Source organism: Aspergillus karnatakaensis, assembly GCF_047715665.1.
Source record: "Aspergillus karnatakaensis strain CBS 102800 unplaced genomic scaffold BJY04scaffold_41, whole genome shotgun sequence".
Taxonomy (NCBI): Eukaryota; Fungi; Ascomycota; class Eurotiomycetes; order Eurotiales; family Aspergillaceae; genus Aspergillus; species Aspergillus karnatakaensis.
The window spans coordinates 131,297-145,812 of NW_027395753.1; the positions used below are offsets into that span (position 1 = coordinate 131,297).

The 14,516-nt window shown below is 51.7% G+C and overlaps 6 protein-coding genes across 6 annotated transcripts; 4 read left to right on the forward strand and 2 right to left on the reverse strand.

The window, feature by feature from the left end:
- The first annotated feature begins 32 nt into the window (after nt 1-32).
- BJY04DRAFT_194542 (exosome non-catalytic core subunit RRP45) lies at nt 33-1,447 on the forward strand. Its single transcript, XM_073712082.1, has 3 exons — nt 33-244; nt 294-413; nt 463-1,447. Exons 1-3 carry the CDS (start codon nt 81-83, stop codon nt 1,064-1,066), a joined length of 888 nt encoding a protein of 295 aa, XP_073568806.1. The 5' UTR covers nt 33-80; the 3' UTR covers nt 1,067-1,447.
- Nucleotides 1,448-1,562: 115 nt separating this feature from the next.
- Nucleotides 1,563-6,206, forward strand: BJY04DRAFT_229508 (aminophospholipid-translocating P4-type ATPase DRS2). Its single transcript, XM_073719081.1, has 3 exons — nt 1,563-4,682; nt 4,730-5,033; nt 5,082-6,206. The coding sequence occupies exons 1-3, from the start codon at nt 1,780-1,782 to the stop codon at nt 5,928-5,930; spliced, it is 4,056 nt and encodes a 1,351-aa protein (XP_073568807.1). The 5' UTR covers nt 1,563-1,779; the 3' UTR covers nt 5,931-6,206.
- A 410-nt stretch (nt 6,207-6,616) lies between these two features.
- Nucleotides 6,617-7,779, forward strand: BJY04DRAFT_220587 (uncharacterized protein; the record flags this gene model as incomplete). The annotated part of the gene is made up of 2 exons (XM_073716906.1): nt 6,617-6,769; nt 6,832-7,779. 2 exons carry the CDS (start codon nt 6,617-6,619, stop codon nt 7,777-7,779), a joined length of 1,101 nt encoding a protein of 366 aa, XP_073568808.1.
- Nucleotides 7,780-8,644: 865 nt separating this feature from the next.
- BJY04DRAFT_220588 (uncharacterized protein) lies at nt 8,645-9,983 on the forward strand (the record flags this gene model as incomplete). Its single annotated transcript, XM_073716907.1, has 4 exons — nt 8,645-8,671; nt 8,720-9,227; nt 9,278-9,358; nt 9,436-9,983. 4 exons carry the CDS (start codon nt 8,645-8,647, stop codon nt 9,981-9,983), a joined length of 1,164 nt encoding a protein of 387 aa, XP_073568809.1.
- A 244-nt stretch (nt 9,984-10,227) lies between these two features.
- Nucleotides 10,228-12,336, reverse strand: BJY04DRAFT_220589 (uncharacterized protein; the record flags this gene model as incomplete). Its single annotated transcript, XM_073716908.1, has 1 exon — nt 10,228-12,336. The coding sequence occupies one exon, from the start codon at nt 12,334-12,336 to the stop codon at nt 10,228-10,230; it is 2,109 nt and encodes a 702-aa protein (XP_073568810.1).
- Nucleotides 12,337-12,586: 250 nt separating this feature from the next.
- BJY04DRAFT_220590 (uncharacterized protein) lies at nt 12,587-14,388 on the reverse strand (the record flags this gene model as incomplete). Its single annotated transcript, XM_073716909.1, has 3 exons — nt 12,587-12,680; nt 12,735-13,863; nt 14,025-14,388. 3 exons carry the CDS (start codon nt 14,386-14,388, stop codon nt 12,587-12,589), a joined length of 1,587 nt encoding a protein of 528 aa, XP_073568811.1.
- Nucleotides 14,389-14,516: the final 128 nt, after the last annotated feature.

Below are 14,516 nucleotides of genomic sequence, written 5' to 3' on the forward strand. Positions count from 1 at the left end.
GCCGCGGAATGCAGGAAATTTACAGGCGAAAGCCTCGCTCTGTCTTGACCCCCTCATAGGGGCCGAGTCTGCCCGCAATTATGAACAAAGAAGCACCGCTCTCCATTGCCGAGCGCGACTTTATCCTCGATGCGCTCCGCGAGGACGTGAGGCTGGATGGCCGTGCGGCCGACCAGCTCCGTCCACTCAAAATCTCATTTGGCGAAGAATACGGCCATGTGAAGGTGCAGCTCGGAAAGACGAGGTTGGTTTGCAGGTCTAGGTATTTCCATATGTGACTAACTCTATGGCAGCCTGATTGTTCGCATCTCTGCCGAAGTTGCAAAACCACACGATGACCGACCTTTTGACGGCATCTTCAACATTGCTATGGAGTTGACTGCGATGGGTTCCCCAGCCTGGGAGAATGGCCGGTATGGTTACCGAAAGTCAATACACGAACGGAGCTAATTTGATGGATAGACAAGGGGACCTTGAGACATATGTCACGAACGTGCTAGACCGCGTGATTCGTCACTCTAACGCCCTGGATACTGAATCCCTCTGCATCCTTAAAGGTGTCAGTTGCTGGACCATCCGCGCCGACGTACACATTACCGACTACGACGGGAACCTCATCGACGCATCTTGCATTGGAGTCATGGCCGGTTTACAACACTTCCGTCGCCCGGACGCTGTGGTCAAGGACGGCCAAGTGATCGTTTACGGGGTGGATGAAAGAGTCCCAGCACCATTGAACATCACCCACAAGCCTCTGTCAGTCACCTACCACACCTTCGATGAAGGAAAACTCGTCATCTTCGACGCAACGCGGAAGGAAGAACAAGCTGCGGAAGCAGACCTGGTGATTGGGCTGAACAATGCTGGAGATGTTTGCTACGTCTCCAAATTCTCAGGCTCTCCGGTGGATGCTATGGTATTTGTGACAAAGACCTCGGTCGCATTGGAGAAAGTCAAAGAGATCAACGGCATTATCGACAAGGCCCTACAGGGCGATCTTGCGAAACGCTCGAAGGGTGGCCTGGCAGAGCAAGCCCGAGCAGTGGGCGATCGGCCTGTCGCGTAGTTATCGTAAAATAAACAGGCCCCTTCAAGAGAAGGTTGTGCTGTATGATAGACGAATGAAACGTACGATCATCATTTACAAAGCAATAGAGCTTTGCCGCTCAAACTAAATCTTGAAATTCTCCCACATCCGTGATAACGATTGACATGGTACATCCGTGTACTCCGGACCAGAGTAGGCGAGGAGAGCTAAAATTTGAGCAAACAAAGAGCTCTTAGTTATTTGATTTTTGAGCCTATCCAAGGCAACAAGGCAAAACAGAAAAGCAGTGTAAAAGATGGTCTATACACAAAGTCAAGTTTGCGTTACCCCGGAGTATAAATAAATCTCGTGAGAGGCCACGCTAAAATCCTGCTCGTCGATTTGCCAGCGTCAAGCTTCACAGACAGGTTGAAGTAAGATCAACGGGGCTGGACGAGCACCGCCGCACGCCAAACCCAACCGCCTGCTAGCGCATCCCAGAAACTCTCCTCAATTCTCACCTCCAGGCAATCACCAAAACTTTCGAGCTGCTTTTTGTCGCTATTGCTTCTTCTGCTTTCTTCTCGAGCTACATTAGACCAGCCTCACCCGGCTCCTTACATACAACTAGTGGTCTCGCCTCTCCTTTCTCCAATCCGCCCCTCCTAATCAAAGCGAAACACCTACACCGAGATCGATGCTCCCCTTGGGGCACACCACCACACTGACGGTGTCTGCCCTCCCCGATCATCATGGCCAGCGGTAGGGCTCCAGGTCGTCATCCCGCCGCTGGCCGGGATGATGACCTGCTGCAGTTGGAGGATTCAACTCCTATTTACAATACAGGACAGCGCCCGCCGGTCAATGACGAGGCCCTCTTGCGACAGTACGATATCGACGACTCCGATCCACAACAACCCCGTCCTTCGGTTTCATACGATAACTTTGTCGGTGGAAGAGCGCAACCGCAGTCCAGTTCCCATGCGACTAGTTCCGCGCCTCCCCAGGCCGGTCTTTACATGAACGATCCATATTCCGGACACGATGCGTCTCGGACCTTTTCACAGACGTCTGGTCTCAGCAATTACCAGCGCTACTCGATGGATGAGTATGATGATGATCATGGGGGGCACGGATATTATGATATGACCGGCCAGGACCCGATGGCCTCGGACTCTCGCATGCGGCAGGCGAAGGAAAGAAACAGTATACTCAGTTTGGGCGGCGGGCTTGTCGGAAAGGCGAAGCACATGTTGGGAATGAAGCCTGAGTATTCCGAAATGGACCTTCCCCTGACTGAGCCGGGGCGACCGCGAGTCGACAGTACCGTTTCCGAGGAGGGGGCTGCTCCAGCCGGACCGAAGAAGTCGAGGAGACCGTCATTCAAGTTCGGCTTTGGCCGTAGCAAGGTTGATCCATCTACTCTCGGGCCTCGCATGATCATGTTGAACAACCCACCTGCCAATGCGACGCACAAGTTTGTCGACAACCACGTGTCAACTGCCAAGTACAACATCATTACCTTCTTGCCGAAATTTTTGTTCGAACAGTTCTCGAAATATGCAAATGTCTTCTTCTTGTTTACGGCGGTATTGCAGCAGATTCCTAATGTCTCGCCGACAAACAGGTATACGACAATTGCGCCTCTGTTGATTGTGTTGATGGTGTCAGCTATCAAGGAATTGGTTGAGGACTATAAACGGAGAACATCCGACAAGACCTTGAACTACTCGAAAACCCAAGTTCTCAAAGGGTCTGCGTTCCACGAAACTAAATGGGTTGATGTGGCCGTAGGAGATATTGTCCGTGTTGAATCGGAACAGCCTTTCCCGGCCGATTTGGTCCTTCTAGCCTCTTCAGAACCAGAGGGTCTATGCTATATTGAAACCGCGAATTTGGACGGCGAGACAAATCTGAAGATCAAACAGGGCATTCCAGAAACCTCACACTTGGTTAGCCCAGCTGACCTTAGCCGACTCAGTGGCCGCGTACGCTCAGAGCAGCCGAACAGCAGCTTGTACACGTATGAGGCAACGCTCACAATGCACGCGGGTGGAGGGGAGAAGGAGTTGCCGCTTGCGCCAGATCAACTTCTGCTTCGTGGAGCGACCCTTCGTAACACCCCATGGATTCACGGTGTTGTGGTGTTTACCGGCCATGAGACGAAGTTGATGCGAAACGCCACTGCAACTCCGATCAAACGAACTGCGGTCGAGCGCATGGTGAATATTCAGATTTTGATGTTGGTCAGCATTCTCATTGCACTCAGTGTGGTCAGCTCCGTCGGCGACTTGATTATTCGACAGACGGAAAGGGAGAAGCTTACCTACCTCGACTATGGCAACACAAACCCCGGGAAACAGTTCATCATGGACATCTTCACATATTGGGTCTTGTACTCGAATCTTGTCCCCATCTCACTTTTCGTCACCATTGAAATCGTCAAATACGCTCAGGCCCTGTTGATCAACTCCGATTTGGATATCTACTATGAGGCAACTGATACCCCCGCTACTTGCAGAACTTCCTCCCTGGTTGAGGAGCTTGGCCAGATCGAGTACATTTTCTCCGACAAGACTGGTACTTTGACTTGCAACATGATGGAGTTCAAAGAGTGCACCATTGGTGGGATCCAGTACGGAGAGGATGTTGCCGAAGATCGACGCGCAACGGTAGAAGATGGAGTTGAGGTCGGAGTACACGACTTCAAGAAGCTCAACCAGAATCTGGCATCTCACCCAAGCAAAGACGCAATCCATCACTTCCTCACTCTTCTCGCCACCTGCCACACTGTTATTCCAGAGCGTTCTGACGCGGATCCTGACAAAATCAAATATCAAGCGGCGTCTCCCGACGAGGGAGCTCTGGTTGAGGGTGCAGCGCAGATGGGATACCGATTCACCAACAGAAAGCCTCGGTCCGTCATCATCACTGTCGAAGGACAAGAGTACGAGTATGAGCTATTGGCAGTCTGCGAATTCAACTCCACCAGAAAGCGAATGTCGACCATTTTTCGGTGCCCTGATGGGAAAATCCGCATCTACGTCAAAGGTGCGGATACCGTCATCCTTGAGCGCCTTCACCCAGACAACCCTATCGTTGAATCGACACTACAGCATCTCGAGGAGTATGCATCGGATGGTCTTCGTACTCTATGCTTGGCCATGCGTGAAATTCCAGACCAGGAGTTCCAGCAGTGGTACCAAATCTTTGACAAAGCGGCCACAACAGTTAGCGGAAACCGTGCGGATGAGCTTGATAAAGCCGCGGAGCTTATCGAAAAGGACTTTTATCTCCTTGGTGCAACTGCTATTGAGGATAGATTACAAGATGGTGTCCCAGACACCATTCATACGCTGCAAACCGCCGGCATTAAGGTCTGGGTATTGACTGGCGACAGACAGGAAACCGCCATCAATATCGGCATGTCCTGCAAGCTGATTTCTGAGGATATGACTCTTCTGATCATCAACGAGGAGAATGCTCAAGCTACTAGAGATAACTTGACGAAGAAGCTTCAGGCTGTCCAAAGCCAGCCTGAGGCCGAACAAATGGCACTGATTATTGACGGCAAATCGCTTACTTTTGCCCTTGAGAAGGACATGGAGAAATTGTTCCTCGATCTTGCAGTCCTGTGCAAGGCCGTTGTTTGTTGGTATGTCTTCTCGCCCTTCGTTCGTCGACAGAAGCTAACTTGTGTAGCCGTGTTTCACCACTTCAGAAAGCTCTTGTTGTCAAGCTCGTCAAGCGTCATCTCAAATCGTTGCTTCTGGCCATCGGTGATGGTGCCAACGATGTCTCTATGATCCAAGCGGCCCATGTTGGTGTTGGTATTAGTGGCGTGGAAGGTCTACAGGCCGCACGGTCTGCAGATGTTTCAATTGCTCAATTCCGTTACCTCCGCAAACTGCTCCTCGTTCATGGTGCCTGGAGTTATCACCGTATCAGTCGCGTTATCTTATACTCGTTCTACAAGAATATTGCTCTTTACATGACACAATTTTGGGTAAGCCTCTTAATACCTGATGGCGTGCTCAAAAACTAACATCTGCAGTACTCCTTCCAAAATGCCTTTTCTGGTGAAGTCATTTACGAATCATGGACGCTTTCATTTTACAACGTTTTCTTCACAGTCCTGCCTCCCTTCGCGATGGGCATCTGTGACCAATTCATCTCTGCCCGCCTTCTTGACCGATATCCCCAGCTATACCAGCTTGGCCAGAAAGGAATGTTCTTCAAGCGTCACAGCTTTTGGTCGTGGATCGCCAACGGCTTCTACCACTCTCTGCTGCTGTATATTGTCTCTCAACTCATCTTCCTCTACGACCACCCTCAAGGGGACGGTCAAACCGCCGGTCACTGGGTGTGGGGCTCCGCTTTATATACCGCTGTGTTGGCCACCGTTCTTGGAAAAGCAGCACTAATCACCAACATCTGGACAAAATACACCTTCATCGCCATTCCCGGATCGATGATCATTTGGCTCGGCTTCCTACCAGCCTACGGTTACGCCGCCCCAGCCATTGGCTTTTCACAAGAATACTACGGCACCATCCCACGCCTTTTCAAGTCGCCAATCTTCTACCTCATGGCGATTGTCCTCCCCTGCATCTGTCTCCTCCGGGACTACGCCTGGAAATACGCCAAGCGGATGTACTATCCCCAGCACTATCACCATGTCCAAGAGATCCAGAAATACAACGTCCAGGACTACCGTCCTCGCATGGAACAGTTCCAGAAGGCAATTCGTAAAGTGCGACAGGTGCAGCGGATGCGGAAGCAGCGCGGATACGCGTTCAGCCAGGCCGATGAGGGCGGGCAGATGAGAGTTGTCAACGCTTACGATACCACGAGGGCAAGAGGACGATACGGAGAAATGACCAGCTCGCGGAATTTGGTTTGAATTTTCGTGTTTTTGATTTCCTTGTGTGTTTAGTGTGTAGTATTGCTCTTGCTCTAGCTCTAGCTTCATGTATCTCTCTTCTCCTATCACGGCTTACTTTTATCCACTGTTACTTGTTACTTGATAGGTAACATGCCCACAGATGCCGATCATCCTGGAGTTCAGTCTTGAGCGAGCAAAAGCAAGCATCCTTTTGATTGGGCTTGTCTCAGGAAATTGTATTTAGATAATGAAATCATTGAACTAAACAAATTCGATCTGGCTGTATTGGAAGAGAATGCTTCTGCTTCACGCAAGCCTCCTTTTTAGGTTTTCTTGATCAATATATTATGCCCATCCATGGGTACGTCCTGCCAGGCCGTGACCTTGCATCGACGGAATACCCTTTTTCAACTGGCGAGAGGTACCCCCTGTATTAGGGAAGGTAAGCTCGTTTTCCGGTCTGTATTAAGTGTCCCCTCTCTGAATTGTTCCAGTACGCTGTGTATCAATTGAGTAAATAGGCAGACATTGTGTTAATTGATGAATGTGTTGGAGTTGTTCTGTAGGCTTGTCACGCAGTCTATATCCATTGTTGGTACACTCAATGAATAGACAGCGTCTGTACTAACCTAACACATGAATTCCCTCAAACCTCACTTGTGTTTTACTATCTGCCACTACATATTCTGCTGCGTATCCCAAGCATGGAGAAAGCTCAGCTCGACCAGAACTCCCACATGGACGACGCCGCTGAAGATATCAACAGAGCTACTCGATCTACCTCCACAACATCAATAGTCGAGTACCTACGCAGAGAATCCCCAGAATTCCGGCGCCTAAGGGGGCTGCAGCAGAAGGTCAGCCTTTAAGACAACACTCATAACAATACCCCATGCTAACCACCACCACCTACACCCAGGGATGGAACAACCCAGCAGGAGACACATATTTCAGGAACCAGCGCCGTAACGCCGACAACGCCAACCAAAGGACCGCCCAACGCTTCTACGACATGATGAAACAGTCCGCCACCGAGATTCACCAACTCACGGGCATCTTCTGCTTCACCAGCCCAAACCCAGATACCCACCGCATACTCGATACCTGCATGGCGCCAGGCGGCTTTCTCGCCACAGCACTAGCCCTCAACCCCACGGCACAAGCACTAGCATTCACCCTTCCCCAGACCCAAGGAGGCCACGCCGTCCTCTCCCCCCTACACCCAGGCATCACCACCAAATTCCTCGACATCACACTGCTCGCAGCAGACATGGGCATAACCCAACCCTCCATCTCCATCCCGCCCTCCCATCCGGACGCCGCCAACTTCATCCACACCCCACAACTCTCAAACGGCCCCTTCGACCTCGCCCTCTGCGACGGCCAAGTCCTCAGAACCCAGCCCCGCGCCCCTTACCGCGAAGCACCAACCAAAGAAGCCACCCGCCTAATCACATCCCAGCTCTCTCTCGCCGTCACACACCTGAAGCCAGGCGGGAGTCTACTCCTCCTGCTGAGCAAGGTAGAGGCTGTCGACTCCATCCGGCTGATCCATACCTTCGATACATTTGCAGACGTAAGGCTGGTTAAGCCAAGCAGGGCACATAAGACCCGATCGTCGTTTTACCTGCTTGCGAGGGGGGTGAGGAGTGGCAGTGCAGAGGCGAGAGGCGCTGTTGAGCGGTGGAAACAGGTTTGGGGGGTTGCGACGTTCGGTACGGATGAGGAGTATCAGAAGTTGGTGGGGGAGGAGGCTGTCTTTGTTGAGAAGTTGTTGCAGGATTTTGGACCCAAGTTGATCGAGTTGGCGAGGGGGGTTTGGAATGTTCAGGCGGATGCGTTGGAGAGGGCGCCGTTTGTGAGGTGATAGGGGTTGTCTTTTGAAGGTAGAGTTGGTGGAAGCAAGCGATACAGGGTTGATTAGATGACATCTAGAACTAACTGACCTGTCGGACGGGGTACTAGAGGTTGTTCGCAGAGAGAGACTCTTCCATTGATCGAAACATAATTAAAGTCTATATGTAGGCCTCCACGCACATGTTAATCACTCCATCATGGCATGCTCCTCCTTGACTTTAGGAAGGAGGTCTGGAGCCGCAAGATTGAACGCACCCACCTCTGAAAAGCTGAAAGCATGGCGTATTTAGTAAGTCACACAGCATTCCTCCACTCTCTGTTGCATGGGATGGGATCTCCTCCTCTTTGTTAACGACAGGGAGGACAAAGAAAGTAGAGCAGCATTGGATGCCGCTGGTCTCTCCTTCCTGCACTGCATGGCCACTTAGGTCTCGAAAATATCCTACAATTTAGTCTACACCGATCGGGCCGTGACCCTCACTACGAGCGACGGCTTTCTCTCATCAATGCGGTCTGGAAGTCTTTCAATTCAGGTTTGTAGAAGGTGATGAGATTGTCCTCGGGTAACAAACAGTCCACTACTCTGCCACCATTGACGATCCGGATCTGCAATGGCGTGCCGTGTGCATCCCGCACCCGCATCACCGGAGTATTACTGAGGGTTCCGGTAACCTTGAACTTGCATTTCTCAAAACCGTCATGGAGCTTGCTTTGGAGTATGTGGATCTTTGATTGCGGATGGGAGGCTCGAATCTGCTTTCTTTGTCTCGATCTTTCTTTTCAACCCCGGACCCCCCACGAAAGAGTCAAGGAACTTTTACTTCTTCCATCAACTCTCTCAAACTTATCAGCCCCGCTCGACAGTCTAATCAAGAATGGGCTCGCTGCTTAAAGAAGAGCAGGTAAATAGCCGCCGGTATCTTCAAGACCAATGCTAACTGTGGGTTCAGTTAGCTAGCAAGAACCATCCATCCTCTCCCCGCCACCCCGCCTCACCAAGAAAGCGGCAACAGGTGAGCATTGAATCCGACGACCGCAAAAAGATTCCCAAATGGACCTGGGACAAGACCAAACCGCTCGACGAGCAAGTCAAGATCCTAGAAGACCGTGTCCTCGAGCTTCAAGAGGACTGGCGCTTCTCGGAAACTAGTCGCTCCTTCGATCTGGCCGATGTTCACTGGTCTGCAGTAGATCCGCGCAACTACCCTAATCGTTTTCAGGGGCTCTTTCGTGGCACCTGGAATTGGGCTCTGAACTGGGCGGGCGATAACGGTGCCCACCTCTCCAAAGAGCAGAAAGCCAACATCATAGCCAGGTTAAATGGCTATATCATCCAGGAGGACTTTGACGCTATCCAGGCGAGGCTTAATCCCGATTGGCAAAAGGTTTTTCTTCAGCTCCTGACAGAGATGTTTTTGAACAAGACTGTTGTCAAGATTATGTTTGAGAACCCTTTTGGTATGTGGTCAAGAATCCTGGGGCTGGTGGACACGATGAGATTGGAGGAGAGATCGGTGGGGACGGCGATGATGTTACCACCACCCCGGGAAGTCAGTTCCTCAACGCACTGTATTCTCGGTTTCAAGGAGGTGAGTCAAGTCACAGTCTTCCTTTCTACCCACCATCAAGCCCCAATTCTGATGTTATGGGGGGGCACGGGGAATAGTGAACGGCGAACACGCGCACATTTGGCGTCTTCTCACTCTCCGTCTCAGCAACCGCGTCCATGGCTCTGCCGAAGATAAATCAATTACCGCTTTCGGAGAAGCAACCAGGACCCATCGCGAAGCCAGATGCGAAGTCCTGGCGAAGCACTTGCTCTCTGACAAGACATTCCTGAGTCTGTTGAAGAATATCAAGGGAAATGACGACGACGTTGAGCGGCTGCGCAGCCTTACGATCAGTTTGAAACTGATAGCGCAAACGGCCGTGGACATGAGTGTGCGCATTCCAGTTTTGAAATTTCAAACGCTGAAGGATGTTGATCCTTACGCCTCGGCGAACTCCAACAACATCAAGTACGAAGGAGATACCCATGCATACCGTGACGATGAATTTATGTTGGAAGGCCATCGGGTTGTCGGTATCACCCGGCCTTACGTTACCCGCACGTTGAACGCCTACAATGAGAAAGAAGTTGAGCTTGTTTATAAAGCAGTCGCCTTGGTGGAGTGGAAGAAGTCGGAGGATGAGAGACACAAGGAAAAGAAATAGTCGAGATAGTCTAGCTTATTGTTTTGGTCCTCACCAATGTCTCCTCGCTGTTCTGTCAGCCCGCTCGCTTTGCCCCCACCCTTACAGTTCAAGCTGATATGATTTGGATTTGTGAATTGACTGCGTTCCGTTTGGCTACCTGGAATAACAACTAACTAAATAAATCAACAGAGATTCGTAGCTAACTACTCCAACAGCCCAAAGAACGTAGATGAAATAGAACCAGAAACCCCCTTTGTGATGGCTAGAGGTCAACCGCCCCCTTCAAGCCCAAGCCAACGTTCTGCCTCTTCTCCTCTTCAACATCATCATCCTGCTTGTCTTTCTTCTTTTTGCCCTTCGAATTCTTGTTTTTCTTCTTCTTCTTGCCGGCTTCACCAATCTCCTGCTCGCCATTGCCTTCTCCAGCTGCAGCTGCAGGTATACTCATGACGCCGTCCCCCTTTCGAACTGCCCCAGCTGCAATCCTACCCTGACTCCCATCCAAACATGCAACCCCATCACCTACACCCGCATCTCTACCCCCCTCACAATCCATCTCGTCCAGACAATCCACTGCAAGCTCCAACAGCCCCTTCTCTGGATCCCGACACTTCACCTCCTTCTCCGCAGCAACTAACTCCCTCCCCGCCCGCTTCGCCCCACAAACCCGCTGTTTCCGGTCCTTCGTCTGGATCTCCTGCTCGTATAGACACCCGGGGACACTGCAGCACATTGTGTGCGGCTTGCTCGTGTTGAAAATGAGCGCTGGCGGCGCAGGGTCCTCCCCGAGGGTGATTTCCCACCTCCGGGTAAATTTTGGTTTGGGCTTTACGTTCTCGTCCTTGCTGGAAGGTGAAGGACCAGTACCTGCAGTGCTCTCCTCTTTGCCGTCTGTGTTATCGTTATTGTTGTTGTTGTTGTTGTTGGTGTTCGTGGTGGTATCCGTATCACCCTCAACCTCAATCTCAACAAGCCGATACCGCCTGATCCGCACATACTCCTCCGCCTTACACCCCAGCATAAACAACACCGTCTTCCCCTCCACCCCCAATTTCAGGACCTTCATCCCCTCACCAACCGTACTGGTTCCGCGCTGCGTGGCTCCAGACCCCGGCAGTAACCCTGGCTCCCTACACCACCGCTCAACCCTCCTGAACGCCTCCCCACTCGGGCCCTCAAGAACATGGGCAATCTGCCGCGCCCGCGCGAGAAACGCAACCGCGCGCCCGAGATCCGAATGGTGGCCCGCGATCATCGCGCACCGGATCCAGATATTCAACAGTCTGACATCCTGGATCCGCAGGCCCGTAAGGTATCGGGTTAGGTCGGACGCTACGTGGAAACTTACGGCGGGGAAATTCGCGATGTAGACTGGGTTGTGCAGGTCGTCGATGTAGCGGTGGTATTCGCGCTGGTGGGACTCGTAGGGGTCGCGCGGGTCGGCGCACACGCGGCAGTGGCAGGCGAAGGAGAAAGTTTGGCGCATTTGCAGCGAGCGTAGGGTTGTGGAGCCGCGGGTTGGGAGGTAGGAGATGCTTAGCTCGACGCCGGCGGGGATGGTGGTGCAGGTGCGGAGGAGGGCGTGGGTTATTGCGGGGTGGGCTTTGGAGGATTTAGAGGCGGAGGTGGTGGTCAGGAAGCGGAGGCTGCAGTTAGGGACGCAGGAGTGGTTTACCCAGGCGAGGTTCAGACCGAGGACGCCGCCGGGCTTGTTGTCGATGGTGATGGGGAGGTGGTGCTTGTCCCAGGTTCGGCCGAGGACGCCGAGTACGGGCTGGATGGCGGCGTTGGTGGCTGTTGTGGTAGTAGAACTGTTGGTAGTGGTGGTGTTTTTGCTGCTGCTATTATCTTGCCCCGTTCGGTTGACGTGGAGGAGATCCATGAATTCAGCATACCACTCTTTACCAAGCTTCTTGGCTCGCTGTTCCAGGAGGTCGTTTGCCTCGTAGACGGTCTTGCATTTCTGGTGCTCGTGGGCCCATAGGATGAGCAGCGGGTCTGCGAAGACGATTGAGCCGGCGGGGATCTTCTTCGTTGAGACGAGGCCGTACCCGATTTCGTTGTTTATGAGGCGTTTCTTGCACGCGTTGGTGAGGATGGGTTCGCGGATTGCGTTTGGGTTGGGGGTCGGTAGTGGGAAGCCGACGGCGGTTGAGGTTGAAGTTGAGGGTTCCGTGGTTTGGATTGGTTGTTGCGACTTGGGTGTTTGCTTTGACTGAGATTCAGTAATCATTTTGAGAGGAGAAAGGGTAGTCGAGGAGGGTTTGTTCGTTGGAGGTGAGGTTGTAGATGGGGAAGTGTTACTCGCGGTGGCAGGGCGAGTGACAGGACCAGCGCCAGCGCCAGCACTCGTACTCGCACCGGAACCCATTTTGAGAGTCACCGTCATAGATAGAAGTGATACAGTAATAGGTCTGGTATCCTGACGGAGAAGGTTAAGGGAGAGGTAGAGAGAAGGAGAAGAAAAGTGTGTTGTTGTAAAAAAGGTGGATGAAGAAAGGGACAATAAACAATTCGAGGTCAGGTCAGGGAAAGAGAAAAAGGAGAAGAGAAAAAGAAGGCAGAGTCAGAGTGTTGCAGAAGAAGCCTCACAACCAGCTCACTCATTCACAGTCATTCACTCACTCCGAGGCCAATGTCGACGTCAATGGCAGACGATTGAGGAGAAACTGCCTCACCTTCGCCACACTCAGTTCCCTTTCCTTTTCCCTGTTCCTGTTTACCGTCAGTCTTGCCATTTATCTCCAACACATTTCACTGCGCACCTACATTTGCTCTCCTTCTTTCTCAATCCTGTAGGCTATTAGAGGCCAATCTTGGATCAAGGCCCTAGCATCTTCCTCCAGGATAAGCTTCTTTCCCTCGTTTCCGCTGGCGTATCTCACGCGCTGGCTTTTTGAGAGAATTTCAGACTCAGAGACATGATGAGAATCCTCGATGGAATCAGGCGAGGAAACTGTTTCCATCACACTATAGCTAAAGCTGTTATCATCATTGCAGGTGCTATCTTCGGTAGCTTCGGGTTCGGGTACAGCTTCTCCATCTTCATCTTTTGGGGTAGGTGTGGGCTCAAATGTGTTTGATTGTTTAGTGTGATGCTCGCTGACTGCTCGAGACCCCCTTATAGGTTGCTTGTCGTACTCGGGATCAGCCGCAGACGCTGTTTTAAGTACCCGCCCTGGCTCTAGGGTGGGTATGCACACATTCACGACTGGAGTTTTAGTGGTATGTACCCTGAGAGCCTGTGTCTCCTTCTTAGACAGGGCTTCGAATTCGGATCGAGACTCAGGTGATGCGTCACTCAGTAATGCAATGGCTGCTGGCACAGACGGGCTTGGAGCATCCGTGGTATGATCGGTATCTATCCGGGCCTCTTCTGCAGCTTGTTCGTCGCTCATGGATCTAGACTCTGGCTCAGGTATATCTGTTGCTTCTGGAATGGGCGCGGGATCAGGAACAGCAGACCCCCTCGGAGTGTGCTCGCTACCTATCTGGGCCTCCGCTAGCTTGGGCTCGGGATCAAGCACTTTCTCTAGCTCCTGGGTAGATGTGGGCGCAGGAACGATTGGGGCCTCAGAGCTGAGCTTAGTGCTGAGCTGTACTTTGCGCTTAGTTTTAGCTCTAGCCTTGCGCTTAGGCCTAGACTGAAGCTGGAACTGAGGAGGCTCGAGTTGAGATTGAGGTTTCAGTTCAATAACTGGTCCAGGTTCATCGATAGATTTAGGTCGGATCTCAGGTAGAGACGCTGCTGGACTCCCAAGAATCTCATAACCTTCACACTTAGTATAGCTGACGGTACCATCCCCAAGACGTTCGTCAATTGGCGCCTTTGTTATAGAGCCACGCTCCAACCCGGATTCCGACTCAGAAGGTTCCGCTCCACCAGCTCGGGGAATCACTAGAACAAAGCATAAGTATTAGTTAGATAACCTGACTCCTATAATACAAAGGCATCCGTGCAATATAACTCAGAAATAAGAACAGCCCTGCTGTTCTCCAATACGAACCAGCGAGTAGCTCAAAGCCGCAAGCGCAAGGGGAGGACGAAAAACCACTCACGTGATCGAACAAGACCTAACAACATCTCCATCGCGACTAACCACGTTATCTCCACAAGCTCAAGGATAACCTCTCTGATAATGAACCTAGAGAACAAAATTGATAAACGGGAGAGGTGGAAAGCGGCTTTGGTGTCCAGATTCTCCCAGTCAATGTCCACTAGCCAGTGGGGGAAGTTCAAGCTGAAGTTGAAGTGGAAAATGGCACGGGGGTCGATCTGGCTGGTTTCGGTCAGACGGACGCCGTAGATGGATATCGAAATAAGAGCTGAAACGAAGTAAAGAAGTGGTATAAGAGGCGGGGATAAAGGTGTCGTTCTGGTTCTAGCTCTACGAGCATAATGACGACGGGATCTGGCGGCCATTTTTACTAGACGGGGGTTGTTTGCGTGTTTGCTTTGTCCGTTTGGTGAGTGTTTGGGGTGGGAGGTTTTCAAGGATAGAACACGTTGAAAGAAAGCAAAGAAAGGGGTGATGAAAGAAAAAAGAAGTG

Bases quoted from the DNA above. Each gene is read 5' to 3' on its own strand.
- BJY04DRAFT_194542 (XM_073712082.1), top strand. From the start codon at position 81: ATGAACAAAGAAGCACCGCTCTCCATTGCCGAGCGCGACTTTATCCTC. The intron at 245-293 runs GTTGGTTTGCAG...ACTCTATGGCAG, and splicing joins GTGCAGCTCGGAAAGACGAG to CCTGATTGTTCGCATCTCTG. The intron at 414-462 runs GTATGGTTACCG...TTTGATGGATAG, and splicing joins CCAGCCTGGGAGAATGGCCG to ACAAGGGGACCTTGAGACAT.
- BJY04DRAFT_229508 (XM_073719081.1), top strand. From the start codon at position 1,780: ATGGCCAGCGGTAGGGCTCCAGGTCGTCATCCCGCCGCTGGCCGGGAT. The intron at 4,683-4,729 runs GTATGTCTTCTC...TAACTTGTGTAG, and splicing joins TGCAAGGCCGTTGTTTGTTG to CCGTGTTTCACCACTTCAGA. The intron at 5,034-5,081 runs GTAAGCCTCTTA...TAACATCTGCAG, and splicing joins TTTACATGACACAATTTTGG to TACTCCTTCCAAAATGCCTT.